Source organism: Pecten maximus, chromosome 7 (genome assembly GCF_902652985.1).
Source record: "Pecten maximus chromosome 7, xPecMax1.1, whole genome shotgun sequence".
Lineage (NCBI taxonomy): Eukaryota > Metazoa > Mollusca > Bivalvia > Pectinida > Pectinidae > Pecten > Pecten maximus.
The window spans coordinates 28443488-28464476 of record NC_047021.1 but is presented as its reverse complement, the minus strand read 5'-3'; the positions used below and the strand labels follow the sequence as shown (position 1 = coordinate 28464476).

Here is a 20989-nt window from a genome sequence, read left to right as displayed (position 1 = left end):
CAAGTTATCACAAGGGGCTATAATGTGTTTATGGGTTTGTGTAGTCGTGGCATCTAATAGAAGACAGTATGATTTTCCAAATAGAACCTTCACAGCATGTCATAAAAATTATTATCAAGTTATGACATTAATTTCACAACAAATGTGCTTTGCTCAATATATTTTTTCGCATATTATATAGTTACATGACCAGTATTGCGATTTCATTATATGTAATTACTAAATCGATAGTAATTGTCATTAATCAATGTTTGTAATATAAATATATATATATAATCCGAATCAGTGTGAGTCTTTTCGCTGAGATTTTGTCCTAAAATCCAATTATGGGTCCTTTAAAAAATCTAAGGTAAGGATTTCCTTTATATGGGATCATTTATGAAACTGGGGCAAGATCAAAATTAAATTTGACTATTTTATCAAACATATATCAGCGATAGCAGATTGAAGTAAACAGTGATAACGAATACCTGTATGACGTTTGTATAGGAGTCAAAAAAAAAAAATTATTTTTTTTAAAAACCCAATAAAATACAAAATTTCTTCTTGAGAGAGATTATTGTTAGTGTGTATATATATAGAGAAAGAAAAGCGAACGCACGGTTTGGAAAAAATCGCATAAACTGAGGTTCAACAGATATGTTTTTCGGATAAGAAACAACGAGTAAATATCTCGCTTTATCTTGTCTCAACATATGTCATTGTGTACAATAAGACGCAGGAGTGTCATCCTTTCATATCAATACCACCGCGCAACAAGAACATAGGATACCATTAAACAAGTGTCGATTCCCAACAAACCAAAATTTCAAGAATTAGAGAAAACACAACCCCCCTCCACGATCCTAATTTCAGGGAGAAAAAAGGCATTGGTTTTATACCTGTCTATCTTTATCGAGGAACATTTTCCCCCCCATTTTACTTTAGATATGACTTAAGCAACCAAAATGAATTCAAACAATTATTAATAAAGTATTGTGTCATTCTAGGGCTCGCCAATGGTGTTTAAGACCAAAGGAATCCGGAAGGGAAATCGACAGCATATATATGTGTGTAATGCATTTTATCGTAGCGATAGTAGATAGCATGTTTAATGATAATCCATTTAAGAAAAAAAATAGTCTTGTGACTGTTTATTGATTATAACGGTAGATATTTTATAACGAATACATTTTTTCACTTGCTACATCTGCCTATCTTGTGACCTGATTGCTTTATTTGTGTATAAAGCAATCACTTGTCATATCTGACAGCATCATGCACCGTACAGCAGGTATTTGTGATTAACCTGCATGTAGGCCTGCACATGTCTCAGATAAGAACATATTAACAAACGATCAAACCTGCATATAAGGGGGAACAACAGAACGTATACTGCAGTTACGAAACATGGCGGGTATGTTGTCAAAACGAGCGGACAGAGCCTTGGAAACTACCGATTTCTTAGGAAGTTACCTCATGGAAGCCCTGTCGAATGCATACCATCCGATTGATAATCCTAACGTAAGCATAGTTGAGATTTAATATATTATCAAATGGTCATATTTTCCTATTAAATTACAATAATTGTTTATGTGTGATGTGTGATGATTTAAGGGCAAGTCTCTTTAATCTTAATTTTAATATTTGGATTGTAGGGCATCGTCAACCTTGGTACGGTGGAGAACAAGACATGTGAGGACATATGGCTAAAGAAGGTAAATACGTATCATGTACTTTTTAATTTATACATCAAAAATACAAAATAAATAAATAAATAAACAAATAAAAAAATGAATAAATAACAAAAATGTTGAACTGCGTCTGGTTTACAATTACAAATTGATTTTTTTTCAGTTTGTATTATGCACTGTTTTTAAACCCGTATCATAAGTTTGTGCTGTTTATTTTTTGCATATCATTTTAGGTGAGTGTAATCAGATAACGATAACATAAGATTATAAGAGTATCGACTGATAAATGCAATTGGTCGAAATTCGGATAGGTCAGCTAAAATCGTGTTATCGCTTGTTTTCGATAATTTCAAGCATTTGTGTATCTTTATACATTAAACATAATGAATGATCTGCTATGAAATAATATCACTGCAGTTCCGGTTGACGTAAACATGTTCTTGCAGACTAAAAATGAATTTGTTATAACATGTTTTTTTTTTTTAACTTGCACAAGATTTGTTTGTGTAGTATTGGACTGATATATCATCATTTCTTCACACATTCGATGAAAAAAGGCATTAGAAAATATAATTACTTTGAAAAATCCTGTTTCAAGTGAGATTTGTCTTCTTTTAAAGGTACACGAGTGTCTTTATATATTAAGACAACCCGAGGGCATTTAGATAGCAAAGCCTAATAGTTACTGTTAATCCATACATTGTTTGAAAATCTTTAGTCATAAAACCGTATGCAGAAAGTGGTTCGAAAGAATACAGTATAATATACTTTAACCAAAAGTTCAATGAAAACATTATTACATTGGTTACATGCACCATATAAACTTTATCTATGGTCTGCTGTTGTGCTTCCAACATTTTTGTCCCGAAACCACTCCACATACCTATATTTACTTTAGAGAAGTGTCCATTCAATGGAGTGACTGTGCGGTATTCTCCTGATAACAAACCCCAGTTTTGCCAGGTAGCCTTCACATGTTAATCTTATATCAATGCATTTACTCTTTATCTCTATATATACCGATAAATATTTTCGTTTTTTTATTTTGCTTAAATATTCCAACTGCTGCAGTAAAAATCAATACAAATCTGTACCTGAATAGCATATATGAAATATCGTGAACGTCATTTACAGACTAATTATGTACAGTGGAACTTCGTTAACTCGAACTCGGATAACTCGAATACCCCGCTTAACTCGAAGTACCTCGCCGGTCCCGGCCGAATTCTCTCTTTATCTTAGTAAAAAAAAACTCGGATAATTCGAATTCGGATAACTCGAAAAACTCGGATAATACGAAGTAAAAATTTGGTCCCAACAATAAAACTCCTACTTGAAATGTTCGAATAACTCGAAGTATAATTTTCGTCGATCGGTGGCAAACGCCGACATTTTTTAAGAGCTAAATTCCGTTTGTAATACTGAACATATCGGCACTACTAACCTACATGCTATTATAAGTGCTTCATAAATTCATAAAAGAAATTGTCGGTTGAATCTTATAACAACAAGTCTTGGTGATAAAAAGTACTGCTTTACTTACATCAGGTAATTTCCCAAGGCGGTCGCCGATATCAGTACACACGATAGTCAACAACTCATCTACCCGTTTGCTCAAGCGGAACTAATCTCTGACACACCGGTAGATCTACCCGGCTGATGTTTTTACAGGTGTAGAATGACACAGTCACCGGCGCCTATTAAATCTTTAAACTGCTGAAACAATAGCGTAATTACTGCCGAGGTGTTCAGAGTACAACTGTAACGGTCAGTGCTGTCTATTAAATCGGATAAAACGCCAACTCAGTTACAGTAACATTTTATACGCACATGCGCAGCCCAACTTCCGGTGCTAATACACATGGAAATGGCGTGGTTATCAATAAAAAGTAAGTAGGCCGATCAAACAGTATTTTATATATGTCCAATAAAGGTAATGGTTCTGTTACGTTTTGTATGCAATCTGTGTTAAACTTAAACGGTTATTTGTTTTGACATTAATAACTTGTTATTTTGTCGAATTCCGTTTTATCGTTTACCTTTTGCAAACATGACTTGCACATCAGATCGTTATTGAAATGACTAAGTGAAAGAAACTTTATCGTGACTGTATATCGGCAAAACTACACCAAATAACAAGTGACATAACGAAACATTACATATATATTTACATGTATTGACCAGTCTTCACACTAAACTGATGAGCGACAGAGCGAAGTTATAATGATTATATAATGTTGACAAATATTGACCAAACTTTTCACCAAAAACGATAACTCGCTTAATTCGAACACTCGGATAACTCGAAGTTTTTTCGTGGTCCCGTCGACTTCGAGTTAACGAAGTTCCACTGTACATTAATTCCTTTATACATTTCGAAAATTTGGTATCCTTTTCATTGCAGATTGAGGAATTGGCGCCTTTAATCGCAGACAAATTGTCGCTGTATTATTTCAACTTTTCGGGATTCGAAATGTAAGTTAGAGGTCATTTTGTTAGGGTCCAAATCATCGAAGAATATCCCAACAAAGTTGATAGAAAACGCCTATTGACCATTCATACCTCATATATAAGTCCAATTTTAGAATATGGGGATGTAATCTGGGATAATTGTACAAACAAAAATAATATCTGCTTAGAATCAACCAATTAGAAGCTCTTAGAATAATTACAGGATTAAGAAGGGGGACATCCAATGATAAATTATACATCGAAACTAGAAATGAAACTATTGACTGTAGACGAAAGAATCATAAACTTGAATTAATGAATTAATGAAACAACTAAATACCTTGCAGATATTATTGAACCACACATTAATGACAACAAACACATTAGATATCTACTTAGAAATAATCGACATTTTCAATCCCCCACTTTGCAGAACTGAAATTAACTCAAAACGTTTTTCCCCATCAACTCTTAATGAATTTAATCAACTAGACATAGAAGTCTTAAATGCTAATACATTAAAACAACTCATTAAATCAACAAATACATGTAATAATTAAATAAGTATTTATATAATAACCCGAATTTTTATGTTAATGACCGTAGCGACTAAACCACAACTGTTCTGAATACATTATGACAAAATTAGATGATCAGACCACACTGGGACATTGTACGATGTTTACTTGCCGAAATATACGCATTTTAATTCCAATCCAAACCGCCTCAGAACTTCGGGTCGCCATCTTTGCTCAAATCAAAACATCTGTGCGTTTGAAAGAGTCAGTACTGCAAAGCTTCTAAATGATCTTGTGATACAAATTTCAAGATTATAATAGAAACGAAATATTGATTTTAAAATAATTTGATTTAAATTACTTATGCTTTAGGTTAGCAAGTAGTAGCAATTTATTTACAATGAACTTTAACGTTGTACTCAATACTGATCACGATGCGTTTATTTAGACGTTTTCTATTTTTTTCGCTTCATTTCATTTAAAGAATTGTTTTAGATTTCCCAGAAATTTCGCGGGAAATGAATTTGATGACGTAGGAAGCCCACTTGCTATAGAATCAGGCATCTATAGTCGATAAGTGGAGGTTTGGAGTGGGTAACACTTCGGTCCATTAGCTGTATGACATTTCGTGGCGTCGGTTATTAGAACGTGACTCAGAAAACACGACGATAATAAAAGCAGAAGACCATTGAACATTCCCGGATTATTTTCGCAATTTTTGAGACACCAATGTGCTAAAATACAACGGAAAGTAACACAGATTTAATTCATAGCTATCGTATCGTAACATATGTAGTTGGACTAGACCTACTTTCGTTTTACAGTTACGGTATGGTCATAAAAATAATTCATATTCTGAACCATAGTCGATCTAATTACTTAATTGCGGGATATTTCTATCAAGTATATTTGTACTTCTCAGGTACAGGGTGCATCTTTGTTTAAAATTGACTGGTCTGCAGGTCTAATCTGACTCCCTCAGCTGACCCTGACAACAGGGCCACGTTAATATCGTATCCTTTTGTAAACACCTCATAATAAATGTATCAACGGCAGAATCGTCTGGATTACATTTTTTACCGTTTAAATACTTTAATATATAAATACTTATTACCGGTTAGCTTGTAATTAAATAAGTATTTATATAATAATCCGAATTTTTATGTTAATGACCGTAGCGACTAAACCACAACTGTTCTGAATACATTATGACAAAATTAGATGATCAGACCACACTGGGACATTGTACGATGTTTACTTGCCGAAATATACGCAGTTTAATTCCAATCCAATCCGCCTCACAGCTTCGGGTCGCCATCTTTGCTAAAATCAAAACATCTGTGCGTTTGAAAGAGTCAGTACTGCAAAGCTTCTAAATGATCTTGTGATACAAATTTCAAGATTATAATAGAAACGAAATATTGATTTTAAAATAATTTGATTTAAATTACTTATGCTTTAGGTTAGCAAGTAGTAGCAATTTATTTACAATGAACTTTAACGTTGTACTCAATACTGATCACGATGCTTTTATTTAGACGTTTTCTATTTTTTTCGCTTCATTTCATTTAAAGAACTGTTTTAGATTTCCCAGAAATTTCGCGAGAAATGAATTTGATGACGTAGGAAGCCCACCTGCTATAGAATCAGGCATCTATAGTCGATAAGTGGAGGTTTGGAGTGGATAACACTTCGGTCCATTAGCTGTATGACATTTCGTGGCGTCGGTTATTAGAACGTGACTCAGAAAACACGACGATAATAAAAACAGAAGACCATTGAACATTTCCGGATTATTTTCGCAATTTTTGAGACACCAATGTGCTAAAATACAACGGAAAGTAACACAGATTTAATTCATAGCTATTGTATCGTAACCTATGTAGTTGGACTATACCTACTTTCGTTTTACAGTTACGGTATGGTCATAAAAATAATTCATATTCTGAACCATAGTCGATCTAATTACTTAATTGCGGGATATTTCTATCAAGTATATTTGTATTTCTCAGGTACAGGGTGCATCTTTGTTTAAAATTGACTGGTCTGCAGGTCTGATCTGACTCCCTCAGCTGACCCTGACCACAGGGCCACGTTAATATCGTATCCTTTTGTAAACACCTCATAATAAATGTATCAACGGCAGAATCGTCTGGATTACATTTTTTACCGTTTAAATACTTTAATATATAAATACTTATTACCGGTTAGCTTGTAATAATAATAATAATGACATATATGAGATAAGTAATATTTTCAAGTACAATGGAGAAAGAAAATATAACATTATACTCAACCAATTAAGAAATAATGCCTCAAATCTAAATTCAGATCTTCATAATGATCACCTAGTTTAATAAGCAGCATGTGTATGTAAGTATGAAAATGAATATGCAACATTTCATGTTTCAATGTCCTTTATTTAATAATGCTGGTCAACATCTTACTCAAAGCTTAGCACAAATAAACACTCAAAATGATCACAGTCACTGTAATATTAATACTCTTCTAAAAGGATGTAATATATGTAACAAAATAATGTCAATATTGACATACTAAAATGTGTAACACAGTACATACATGAAACTGGAAGATTTAATATTTGGTATGCACAGAGACATATGTCTCTGGTATGCATCATCCCCCATTTTTATTTTCATTTTTATTTTCACTCAAACTTATTTAGTTATGTAGCATATACAGTACACCTCTAACACCTTATCAATGCACAACTGGTGGAGAATGGACTGGATGGAAATTGGCATTATTGTAATAAGAGCGCAGCTCTAGGGCGCCGAAGGCGCCCGAGCGAAGCTCTCTAAATACTGGAAAACGGTACCTCCAACAAGAGTTGCCTCCCTTCCCATACATACGAACAAAGAAAATCGTATGGTCCAAAAAACCGGTACCGGAATGGCTTAAAACCGGATGTAGTAAAAATCTTGAACAATATCAACACCAAAGTCTCTCTATAGTGTTTTAACATTAGTGATATATGTCTTTTGTTCTCAGATGAAAAAATAATAACAAAACAGCGGTATGTTTTCGCTTTTATTTTTATCATGTCGTCCGTAACCGATCGGGAATTACCGAGGTTACGAAAAGCAATTGCCCCCCCCCCCCCCCCCCCCCCCCCCCCCCCCCCCACTTTTTTCAGTGGGGGGGGGCAAACATATCTTTTTGCCCCCCCACTTTTTGACATCCAAAATCTAAAAAAAGGGGATAAAACGCGAATTTATATATTCATTTCGATAAATATCTATATATTTCCGAACCGATAATGTTTTCTTGAAGGCAACGATAAAAACTTTATCTTGTACATCCGGAACATTCCGACTTTTATACTAGTATATCAATCCTCAGACCTGTGCAACAGCCTGGTAAGTCAATATTTATATCTTTATAAGAAATTTTGCTCAACTTCATCACATAGATTCAATAAGTTGATGATAATTTGTGAAGTTAATTGAGTTCATAATGAGAAAAAAGACAGAAACACAACATGAAGAAGAATGCGCGGTTTTAACGTGAATAGAGTGATACTTATTACCGACAGGTACGAGGAAATACAAAAAAAAAATCGGCTCGCGCCTACGGCGCTCGCTTTATCACTAAATTACTGGCCCCCCTTTCGATTGCAGATCTACAGGGGGACTTCGCCACCCTGGGACCCGCTGGGAGGCCCCCAGACCTCTCGCAAAAAGGAAAAAAAATCTGTTCGCGCCTACGGCGCTCCCATGATCACTTAATTACTGGACCACCCTTTCGAAAACTCCTGGATCCGCGCCTGATCCCGAATTATTGGAAATGTACTATATTCATTTTCCGCGGAGGGCTTAGACCCCCTTGACCCCATATCAAGGCGCTGCCCTGGACCCGCTGGGCGGCCCCTCGGACCCCGCAAAAAAAAAATCGTCTCGCGCCTACGGCGCTCGCATTATTACTAAATTACTGGACCCCCCCCCCGCCCTGGGCGGGCCTGGTGATTCATGTTTTGCTATATTTAATATATATATTCTGATTTGCGTAAATAACTTATTTTGTACTACATAAATTATCAAAACTATCATGGGATGTTGAAATGATAATTATTGGCTAATTTTGCGGAGATGGCATACGATTTGTTTAGTGTGTAAAATGTAAGGTTAAAAAAAATTTTGCCCCCCCCCCACTTTTTGACGACTTCCTACGCCACTGGTATATACATATATATAGAATAAAACTCGTAGAAACTTTGTGTATCGATTAAATATATATATAAATATATATATTGGCACTATAATGACTGATCCACATGTACAGTGGCCTGAGTAGTGGGACCAAAAAGCGTAAAATTGACGAAACTTCTAAACTTCCAGATATGAAGAAATCAAACATCCTTCATGGATGAAAGAGACTTGATTAAGGCACTTTTCAATATATTAGGGTTTTTTTTCCTTTATTTTTTTTACCACATGGTGTCCTGTTCTAGATCTGTTATACCCTATAAGGGATGGGTTATTGAAATAATTGTTTAATTCATATACAGAAATCACACTTTTTGGCCTTATTTAAAATGTTCTATTAATTTATTAAATAAAAGCGAGTTTACAACCATCACTACAAATGTATTTAATAGCAGTGGCGTCAATATTTGTTTAAAGTCCACATTTGACAGTGTTATTGAGTTGCATGCTGTCAGATTGAATTGAAACTGGTGAGGGTACTGATACAATCATATATACTGTTGTACATGCACCAGTATCCATCATTTAGAGGATTTTTTTCCAGGTTCACCTATTTTTGGGTAAAATAAAAATACTAACAGGTGATTTTGTGAAGTTATGTTAAGATTCATTCTAAACTGTGTTATAAAAGCAATATTAATCTAATTGAAACTTAAATGTCTTTACAGATTCACATATTTTGGCCTCAAAACTGAATTTTGAGAATTTTCATTAAAGTTCAGTTTTCACCCTATCTTAATGTCTCACTGAACACTTGGTTACTGATATTATTTAATTACTTGAATACTACTTCATAAATTGAAAAATGTTATTGATAAAGCGGGAAAGATGAGATATAGAATTCTGTATAATTCTTGTTATTTAAGGCCTTTTGATGACTTATCATGATGCATGAATATAATGAAAAAAATTACATATATAACAAACATATATATATACACCTATACAAGGGACAATTAGATTAGCTGTGTTCTTCCAAGGCTTTGCCTTCATTCATATTATAGTTTATAATATGCATGTTAAATCGAGGTAACTTCTACAGCAGCAATTTTAGACTGATCATGTAATTTGTAAGCTTTACTGTAACTCCACTCACCAACTATATATATCCTATCTGGTGAAATTGGGTTTTGATCCCCATCAGTGAATGACTATTATGTTATATACATATGGACTGTCGGTCTGTAGCTGTTGGAGGACTAAACTCAATTTGACCAAATAGGTATACCTAATTCATTTCAACAAATTTTATTGCTATAAAACAAATGGATTGGACAACATGCAAGCCTATATAAGTCCTCTCCAAAGGTACCACATATATACAGAGTAAAGTGAATACAGCCAATACAGTAAATATCATAGACAGTGAAGTATATATATATATATATATATCAAGAAATAGATTCAGGAATGTAAGCATCAATGGTTATATCACACAAACATTTAGAGTAGAATGATAGCTTATAATCAATTCTATTAACATGTACATGTATGATACAGACTTGCATACCTACATCCAACATGACACACACACACACACACACACACACACACAGCCTTGCACACACACACACACACACACACACACACACACACACACACACACACACAGCCTTGCACACACACACACACACACACACACCCACACACACATACACACACACACACACACACACACAGCCTTGCACACACACACACACACACACACACACACACACACACACACAGCCTTGCACACACACACACACACACACACACACACACACACACACACACAATCACTAACATACAACACATATGTGTACTCATGTACTCAGCCTCAGCGAATACTACTAATTATAGGTATACCTTTACATTTCACAACAATTTAATCATCATCTTTTAAGAAGATACTTTCTACTAATCATGTAAAAACCAGAACAGACTAAGAAGATAATCCCTTCTTATTGTATAATCAATATTGGTTGTATGTAAATATGTTTAAGTTTGTTTACCTGTTTTATGTAAGGAGAGGACTTATATATGGTCTGCCTGATGTCCAATCCTATATTGATATAACATCAGTCAGTAAAAATATGCTGAAATTGAAGAATATCCCACTGATAAAACGAGAACATCTGATTGACTGTCAGAGTGGTTTAAATCCATTAGATCTATTTTCTTAAAAGAATGAGCTGCTTAAAATCATAAATAGTAAACGCGAGTCTATATTTCTTGATACCGATATCAAAACCACACTATAACAGTAAACACACGAGACTCCAGATAAGATATCTAATAATCTGACATTTGATATCATTGCTTATAACTTCGTTAGTGCATACACTCTTGTATGTTCACGTTATTATCATGTAAGCAATGTACATTGTTTTGTCATATTGACCTCTTGTTACACACTTGGTGTGTCCTGAGTGAATAAAATCTTGAAATCTTAATATTCGTCTGTAAACACTATGACATTTTCTGTCAGAAAAAAGCTTGATTACCAGGAAACCCTACCTACACATATTCAACAGTTTTCTAAAAAGACAAATCATTTTTCAGTATTGCAATCTTTAATGGATTTCTAAACTTCATCAGGGTATTTACAAACCATGTTTTATGGCTGTCTCGAGTAATTGTCCAACTAAGGATGATCTAAACTTCTTACTACCATTCGTAGTACAATTAAGCCAGGGTTGCAGTCCTATTTACTCCAGAAGTGAGATTAATGGAATGCAGATTTTGAGAAAATCAAAATGTTTGATTGTTCTCTCTCTTTACATTACCATTTCCAATTCCTAACTTAAGGAACGTCTTGTTTTCTCTTCTAATGAGAGCTTTCTTTTCAATGAAAGGCGAACGGCTTTATAAATTTCGTTATACGTACAACTAGGGGCCCATAAAAAGACACGATGAGATCATGAGAGTGATCCTGGTTATGGCATGTGCATTTGAAGTCAGACGTATTCTAAACTTGTTTATCAGCCTTGTGGTTGCGTGGTCGTCACCCTATTTCTCCGTTTCAGAGTTTTACCTAACTAGAATTTGACCTAGACTTGTATAGAGATAGCAGTGAAAGACGCTTACTTTTGCGGAACACTTAGAGAATATTTTTCCTTATACTTTTTCGTTGTTTAAAGATGGGGTCATAAAGTTCCGTTATGTCGATATTCTCTTTTGTCTTTGTGAAAGAAGGACAACGAATATATGCTGTAGTTCCTCACAGATATCCTGAAAGATTATTGGTTTAAAATAGTGGGGAAAAAACATCTGTCATTCGGTTTCATAGAAGTATTTCTCATATCCACGTGCTTTGACGGCAGGCTGCGTGGTTACATGACTTAAGCGAGATTTGCTGTTTACCTGGTGATGCAACATTTATATTGTCGGTATCAACGCCTTGTCCAGTATAACTTATAGATAAATACATATAACCCGTTATATTTTTATTCACAGGAAGTTTTGTGAAATGAAATGAGCATTATTATTCTTTCCTTAAGATATACGCGTTCTTAAGTCATACAATTTTGTCATAATATATAAGACAAAAAATAGGTCAAAGGTAGGAAAATCGGGATTTGGAGGAAATATGTACAGTACTTTGACTTTATAACAAAGAGCATCATAAAATGTCGCTTTTTAAAGATATAATCAATGTAATTCTCAAACATTTTCATACATGATCATGAATATATTACTTTATCCACACTAAATTCTGTCTTTCTTTTGAAGAATTATGAACATTTATCAATTCATATGTGCACAGAGAAAATATCTAAATTAGAAATATTTTAAAACATTTAAATTGCCATTGTATGTGTCACTTGTCATTAAGAAATATTAAGTTTATTTTATCTTACAGACTACGTCGAAACATTGGCAAGTTTTTAGCAACCAAATTGGAATTAACGGAGCCTCTTGATCCGCAAGAGGTAGCTTGATTACTTTATATAATATTTCATGTAAAATGTTTGTACCCTGTTGTATTCTTAATATATATTCGAAAATTTAAACTAATTGCTTTTGAATTGGGGTCGATTAAACGCCATGAGATAAAGGTAACAATTTGAGATTGAGTTATATGTACAATGTATGTATTATACCAAAAACTGTAGCCGTGTATACATCTACCAGTACGTTGTTATAGTATTGATGTGAATATTTTTTGTCTATATAGCAAGTTTCTGGTTTCCCGAGACCAGGGTTTTGGTAAAACTACATATCTCTCAACCCCATACTTAAACTGCATTACTTTACCGACATCTTTACTCGAAAGTATTTGTAATACGTGTGTCCTTTAATTGTAATGGCAATGCAAACAGAATGGATTAAACTATACAGACGAGGGTGAGCGAAATTTCATTTTTAGAATTTCACGAGGCAAACTGCATGAGCTAGGATTCGAATTGCAAATTTAATTATCGTTGATATATTTGTGCCCGCAGAAAGCGTTCTTGATATATATTTATCTTCATTCCTAATTTTAGCGTAAATCGTAATACTTTATTCATGTAGCATTAATTAAGCTGACATATGGCTATCTTGTTTATGCTCCTCCCATTCATCTCCAAAAGATGTAGGCAACTGATACCTTCGACGTTTTAGTGTGCTCCAGTATCTTTTGATCACCTTCATATAAGTAAAATAAACTATGCGAAAAATATTTCGTGAAACTGTAGCCTGCACATAGAAGTTCAGTAATAAGTTCTCGCCGTCTCTAGCGTCGTTTGGTAACTGACTGTGTGTTTGGTAACTACCGATCCGTCCGCCACTCGCCTGATTTGAACACCTGAGTACATGTGTTTCTAGGTCGGCAGGGGTGTTTAGATTCCAGGCTATTACACAAACCTAAAATACAGCTAAGCAAAGTCGGTGGGTATAATATATTTAATCAGTTAAATCTATGTAGAGTAAATAGTAAGTAGAGGTGTATTGAACGTATTTTGATTAAGGAATTCATTGTCATTTTCAGATGGTACTACTAGATGGAGTTACCGCTATAGTCAATGCAGCAGCGTTAGCAATCGCTGATGAAGGCGGTAGGTCACGTGCTTTATATCAATTCATGGTGTGCCTTATAAACCAACAAAGTATTTTACAAAGACAAAAGATATTAACACCTTTTAATACAAATACAAACCAAAATGCATATAACAGCATTTTATAACTTTTCATCATTCTAGGACTCGTCCGTGATGCTGAAGGCATTAAGTGCTAATACCTAGGATGCGAATTCAAATTAAATGTCAAAATATCAATTGGAATAACCCCCTGATTCAATGAATTTGATAAAGGTCGATATTGAAAAGAACGTCAAGTACAGTACATGTACGATATGCCACTATTCAAACTCGTTAAAATATGACAAGTCAGTAATGGCAAAAGTCGGTACGTTTCAACCAAAATAAACTATCGCGGTGGTTTCTTTTGTAAAAGTGTTTCAGTTTGTTAAAAGGCATGACACATATCCGATTTGAAGATGACTAATCATGTGTCAAAACGACAATGCCATTAAGTTTCTGAACAATACATGCCCAATGGACCTCTTGTTAAATCAGACGTTCACAATTCAGATATTACGTTTCGCTTTTACATCGAATAATATGTATTATGTATTCGTAGACACCATATTGTGTCCAACACCCTCCTTTGGACGCTTTCTCAATGACATAGGGGATGTGGCCGGTGTCCGCTTCTACGAAGTACCAATGTTTGAGGTATCTCTTACTTAAAAGATATAGATAGATCATGTTCAACATCCCCGTTTCCCGTCGTATAGAAATATAGAATATTCATTATTTACTCACGTTACACTGATTTACAGTTTACAGTTATACATTCTAGATATCAGTCAGTTAGGCCTATCGACATTTGCGGTTATTTTCACATCATGATATAGCATGTTGAAACTTCATGTAAGGTATATTCAATGCAGTAAAGTAGAAGTTTCAGGCTAACCAATTCTAAGAAATGACGTATTCCGATTTGATATGGAAATTAAAGGTACAATACCAGTAACGGTAATTTCTTAATGTAACAAGGCTGATAATATATTTCTTTGTATATCACTCTTCAAGGAATGTGAAACTGGAGACGCAGCCCAGTTCCACCTCAGCGTCATTGAAAAGTATTATAACAAAGCTATTGACGAGGTAAATGAAATTATAGATTATCATAAAGCGCCCATAAAGCTGTGCTTATCAAAATATTATATATCATCAAATCTTTTGTAACATTTTGAAGTTGACGTACACTATAGACATATAATAATATGTACGAGTCATTGATAACTTCCAAGGTAGTTGTAGAAATACGTCAGTGCAACCCTTGTCACAATTGTACTTTCCTCTGTCCTGACAGGGTCACACTGTGAAAGGAATCATACTCTGTAATCCTCAAAACCCAACAGGGAAGGTATACAGTAAGCAAGATGTATCTAGTCTGCTGGACTTTTGCGCAAGGTAGCCAGTAGTACTATAATGTGTTTTGACATACCCTTTTCACACTTTTAATACACTAGTCTCTATTACAATTAAAGTTATGTAGTGCATGCTGCATGTTATGGCGTGTCTAGTCCGTCACAATCTTAACATATCTGAAAAGATAATTAAAATAACAGTGTATACCTCAAAACTAAAATAAGCTAAGCCAATATATTGCTTAGAACCAAAGAGAAATTCTGCTGTATTTCTGGAAAAAATGTATTTTAAAATTGATTTTGGTGTTAAGAAATGCAAGGATTTTGCGACAAGCAAACTATATTACATGGATATAAATGGTCATTTAGAATATATAATATTTCTCACCATTTAGTTGATATCATAAATACATTGTGATATATGTAATCCCTAAGTTTTAATTTTATGAATATTATTTTGTCTGCCAATAAGCTATATGTTTCTTCCTCTTCAAGTCCAAAGAGACCTCCATGTCCTGAAGGAATCTGAGTAAAGTTCAATGTAAAACTTTTATTTTAGTAAAGAGATCCACATCATTGTTGACGAAATTTACGCTCTGTCATGTTACGACAAACCGACATTCACCAGTGTACTACAGTGTGATATCCCGGATCCGTGTCGTACCCACTTCCTGTGGGGATTCAGTAAGGTACGGGGTATATGATACCGTCCGAAATAATGTCGTAGCTATTTGCTGTAAGACGTAAATCACGTTAGTGTAATCAAGCCCTGGATGAATGATACAAATGTCATTTTTACACTTTAATATAACATGGTACTATATACTATTTTTTAGAAAATAAACATAAGATTTCATTCAAGAAATTAATGGGAAAAATCGACAGATATCTTATATTTTAGCTTTTAGTAGCAGAGTATCATATACACATTGTTTGTTAAATGATCTCATTTAAAGTGACATCTTACTGATTTTTGAAAAATGTATCTACATTTTTCTCTTATTGCATTCTTCCTTCTTTAGGATCTTTCTCTATCAGGCTTCAGATGTGGAATGCTACACAGCAAAAACACCCGACTGATAAACTATCTTCGAAAAGTATCAATGTTCTGCACAATTCCAGCACCAGCTCAAATTATCTTAAATGGGATAATTTCTGATACTGGTTAGTATAACAACAATCATTTTTTTATTTCATTTTTTTTATCTATTTTAATTATACAGGTACGTAACGTATACAAGACACCTACTTCAGGGTTCATTACATACGAGTCCCCAACACCCTACTGCTTTAAGAGATAGAGAAAATTAGATCATGACAAATAAGAACTATTTAAACTTGATATTCTAGCAGCTATCTACAAATGTATCAGGTTTTAACACGCTTTTTACCGTTGATATCACTAAATTATCTCAGAAGAACGACACAACTTTACCATGCAGGTTTTTTTTTTCATGTTTCGGCATATGTTCATCTAATTCTTAATTGATATATGAAGGTATTATTTGTATTTGTGTGGTTTTTATGTAATATCTCTGTGTGAACTATTTGGGCTTCCATACGACAAGATTTTATGGTAAATTCATTGATATAAAACCGCATCGTTGTTATCTTCTTTTAATAGAGGGTTTACATCAGACATTGCCACATAATAAACTAAGCCTATACACACCGCATTGGTCAGCTACACTAAGTCGACATTTGCTGGTGAGGTTACACGAATAGTTATCTAGTCTCCGCCACATACACCGTATATGATACAAATGTCACATTGATTCTTTTGGTTGTTGGTGACTTTCCATTTTTACATGCGATATAATGCCTGGCATGTGTTTTACATTATCCTTCCAGAACACGCTTTCTTTCGCCTTTGATTTCACTTCTATTTTGTTTTGTTTTGGGATCTCATATTGATTCGTAACATAACCAGGATTTAATCAAGACTTACACGGGGGTGTCCTCGATATAGCACAACACGCGTAGCCTTCCGGAATGTCTTGGTCATTTGGTGTATTCAGTCATTCAGTTGCTGTCCATTGTATCGTCATTGAATTGGGGTTTAAAGCGTTATCATTTTTTGAAACACAACACTGACAGTTTTTTATTTATTTATTTATTTATTTATTTTTTTTACAAATTTAAAGGAACTTGGTAACATATGTGGTGAACCATAATGGAGATTCATTAAGAATAATGATGATAGCGAGGTTTGATTTTTTCCACTATTTTGAAAGATTTGTTTCTTTTTTAATTGAGAATGGCTCGACACAGTGTACCTCCCCACCTACCGAAGGCGCTTAAAGGAGCATCTAAAGTTTACTCTTGTTGGTTTGGAAAAGCTTGGGATACCAATCTACCGCGGAACCGCGGGGAGCTATATTTGGATGAATTTAACGAAGGTTTGTATGTGTCGCGTTGTTGATAAATAAAAAAAGGTTAATAATTTTTTACTTTAATTTTTTTTTGTTTAAGACAATGTAAAAATATTGTTAAAAGCACACGTTTAACTACAACTTTTATTATTATTCTTACAGCAAAAGCTTTTTGTTAGCTCACCTGGACCGAAGGTCCGGTGAGCTTATGTCATGGCGTAGCGTCCGTCGTCCGTCCGTCGTCCGTCGTCCGTCCGTCCGTCGTCCGTCCGTCGTCCGTCACATTTGCTTCAAATCGCTACTAGTCAAAAAGTTCTTATTGGATTTTGACCAAATGTGGCCAGAAACATCCTTGGCAGAAGGGGAACAGATTTTGCATAAATGGTGACTCTGACCCCCGAGGGGCCAAAGGGGCGGGGCCCAATAGGGGAAATAGTGGTAATTCCTTTAAATCGCTACTTGTCATAAAGTTATGAATGGATTTTAACCCAATTTGGTCTGAAACATCCTTGGGGAAAGGGGAACAGATTTTGCATAAATGGTGACTCTGACCCCCGAGGGGCCAAAGGGGCTGGGCCCAATAGGGGAAATAGAGGTAATTCCTTTAAATCACTACTTGTCATAAAGTTATGAATGGATTTGAACCCAATTTGGTCTGAAACATCCTTGGGGGAAGGGGAACAGATTTTGTATAAATGGTGACTCTGACCCCCGAGGGGCCAAAGGGGCGGGGCCCAATAGAGGAAATAGAGGTAATTCCTTTGAATCGCTACTAGTCATAAAGTTATGAATGGATTTGAACCAAATTTAGTCAGAAACATCCTTGGGGGAAGGGGAACATATTTTGCATAAATGGTGACTCTGACCCCCGAGGGGCCAAAGAAGCTTGGCCCAATAGGGGAAATAGAGGTAATTCCTTTAAATCACTACTAGTCATTAAGTTATGAATGGATTTGAACCCAATTTGGTCAGAAACATCCTTGGGGGAAGTGGAACAGATTTTGCATAAATGGTGGCTCTGACCCCCGAGGGGCCAAAGGGGCGGGGCCCAATATGGGAAATGGAGGTAATTCATTTAAATCGCTACTTGTTATTAAGTTATGAATGGATTTGAACCCAATTTGGTCTGAAACATCCTTTGGGGAAGGGGAACAGATTTTGCATAAATGGTGACTCTGACCCTCGAGGGGTCAAAGGGGCGGGGCCCAATAGGGGAAATAGAGGTAATTCCTTTAAATCGCTACTAGTCATAAAGTTATGAATGGATTTGAACCCAATTTGGTCTGAAACATCCTTGGGGGAAGGGGAACAGATTTTGCATAAATGGTGACTCTGACCCCCGAGGGGCCAAAGGGGCGGGGCCCAATAGGGGAAATAGGGGTAATTCCTTTGAATCGCTACTAGTCATTAAGTTATGAATGGATTTGAACCCAATTTGGTCTGAAACATCCTTGGGGGAAGGGGAACAGATTTTGCATAAATGGTGACTCTGACCCCCGAGGGGCCAAAGGGGCGGGGCCCAATAGGGGAAATAGAGGTAATTCCTTTAAATCACTACTAGTCATTAAGTTATGAATGGATTTGAACCCAATTTGGTCAGAAACATCCTTGGGGGGAGGGGAACAGATTTTGCATAAATGGTGACTCTGACCCCCGAGGGGCCCAATATTGGAAATAGAGGTAATTCCTTTAAATCGCTACTAGTTATTAAGTTATGAATGGTTTTGAACCCAATTTGGTCAGAAACATCCTTGGAGGAAGGGGAACAGATTTTGCATAAATGGTGACTCTGACCCCAAAGGGGCCAAAGGGGCGGGGCCCAATAGGGGAAATAGAGGTAATTCCTTTAAATTGCTACTAGTAATAAAGTGATGAATGCATGTTCTAAAAACAATTCTTGAGGACTTTCAGACCTTAGATAGTCTGGACTTCATTAATCTTTATAGCAGTTACGATTCCCACACTATAACCATATATAGCATTGTTTGAGATTTACAAATAAAACAAATTGAATATGAACATTATTTTGACATTTGGTCTAATTCAACCAGGTGAGCGATACAGGCCCCATGGGCCTCTTGTTTTTGTTTTTTGTTGTGTTTTTTTTTTTTTTTAATTTATTGGTTGTTTCAAAAATACATAAAAAAAAGTCTATGGTTAGTTATTCAAACAGTAAAAAAACTTCAAATAGGTATGCCATCATTATAAGAATTCACATGTGATTTAAAAAAAAATAATTTTTCAACAAGTCTAAGGTTTCAATAGTACAGATGTATAATTAGTGCAATATATATATGTTTGTCTTGTGTTGTATGTTGTAGTATCTTCCCAACAAAACAAGCGAAGAGGAGCTGAAGCTGTTCCATAAGTTATTAAAAGGCGGTCTGTACATATGTCCTGGTAAAGAAATGTTCTCTCCTTCCCCGGGATGGTTCCGCCTCACCTTCTCAATACACAAAGACCACATTACAGAAGGTATATTTTAATGACATAATATGTACCAATTATGCATTATATTGTACATGTTCTTTGTGTGATCATGGTCTATAACTACAGCCATACATTTTACAATTAAATAAACTTACCATTGAAAGTAGTGTGTTTATATTAAAAAAATCAATTATTGAACCAATGATTTTAAGTTATTTTAAGTAAAAGAATCAAAATACACAATCACAGTATTACATATGAACAATTTTTCAATTTTTTTTTCAATTTAAGGTTTGAAGAGGATGGAAAAGATCCTGGCCACATGTTGAATCCCCGGAGTTTTAGTCTCTTCAATCCAAATATGGTTTGGATGATTTTTCTTAGATTTTGGATAGTTTTGCTGGCGGATCTAATCAAACCAGTGATGCTAATATTTAGAGGGTGTGTGTGAAGTCCGAAATAATTCTCTGATAATCAAGAGGTATTGCTTACATCGTTTCGTTTAGCCAAAAACACCAGCCTTTATTACAGGAATATACCATCAATACAAACATTTTGTAATTGACATATTTTATGCCATTGACCACATTGCATTTCACTCAAGCGTCAACGTTCATTATAACAACAGTGTGAAGGTAACTCAGCTGGTGACTCCACTTTGTCAAATAGTCCGTTCCCTTGACACTGTAAGGGAGCTATATTGTAGGTGACTCCATTTGTCAAATAGCCCGTTCCTTTGACACTGTAAGGGACCTACATGTATATAGTAGCTAGATTTGAATAACAGATATGATATGGATTAAATGTGTAATCCTAGAAATTATAGAAAGAAAGTAATAAGATGTTTATAATTAAGAACATGACATCTTACCGGAAGAGAAAAAGGCGAAAATATTTGAAGAAAAAACTGTGAGATCAT

At 35.0% G+C, this 20989-nt stretch overlaps 1 protein-coding gene across 1 annotated transcript; it reads left to right on the top strand.

Annotated features, from left to right (window-relative positions):
* The first annotated feature begins 1360 nt into the window (after positions 1 to 1360).
* LOC117331159 (1-aminocyclopropane-1-carboxylate synthase-like protein 1) lies at positions 1361 to 20950 on the top strand. The gene is made up of 13 exons (XM_033889756.1): positions 1361 to 1503; positions 1638 to 1697; positions 4078 to 4148; positions 12713 to 12782; positions 13823 to 13889; positions 14473 to 14567; positions 14928 to 15002; positions 15211 to 15311; positions 15828 to 15957; positions 16291 to 16432; positions 17525 to 17667; positions 19962 to 20115; positions 20362 to 20950. The coding sequence occupies exons 1-13, from the start codon at positions 1390 to 1392 to the stop codon at positions 20397 to 20399; spliced, it is 1260 nt and encodes a 419-aa protein (XP_033745647.1). The 5' UTR covers positions 1361 to 1389; the 3' UTR covers positions 20400 to 20950.
* The last annotated feature ends 39 nt before the right edge of the window (positions 20951 to 20989 follow it).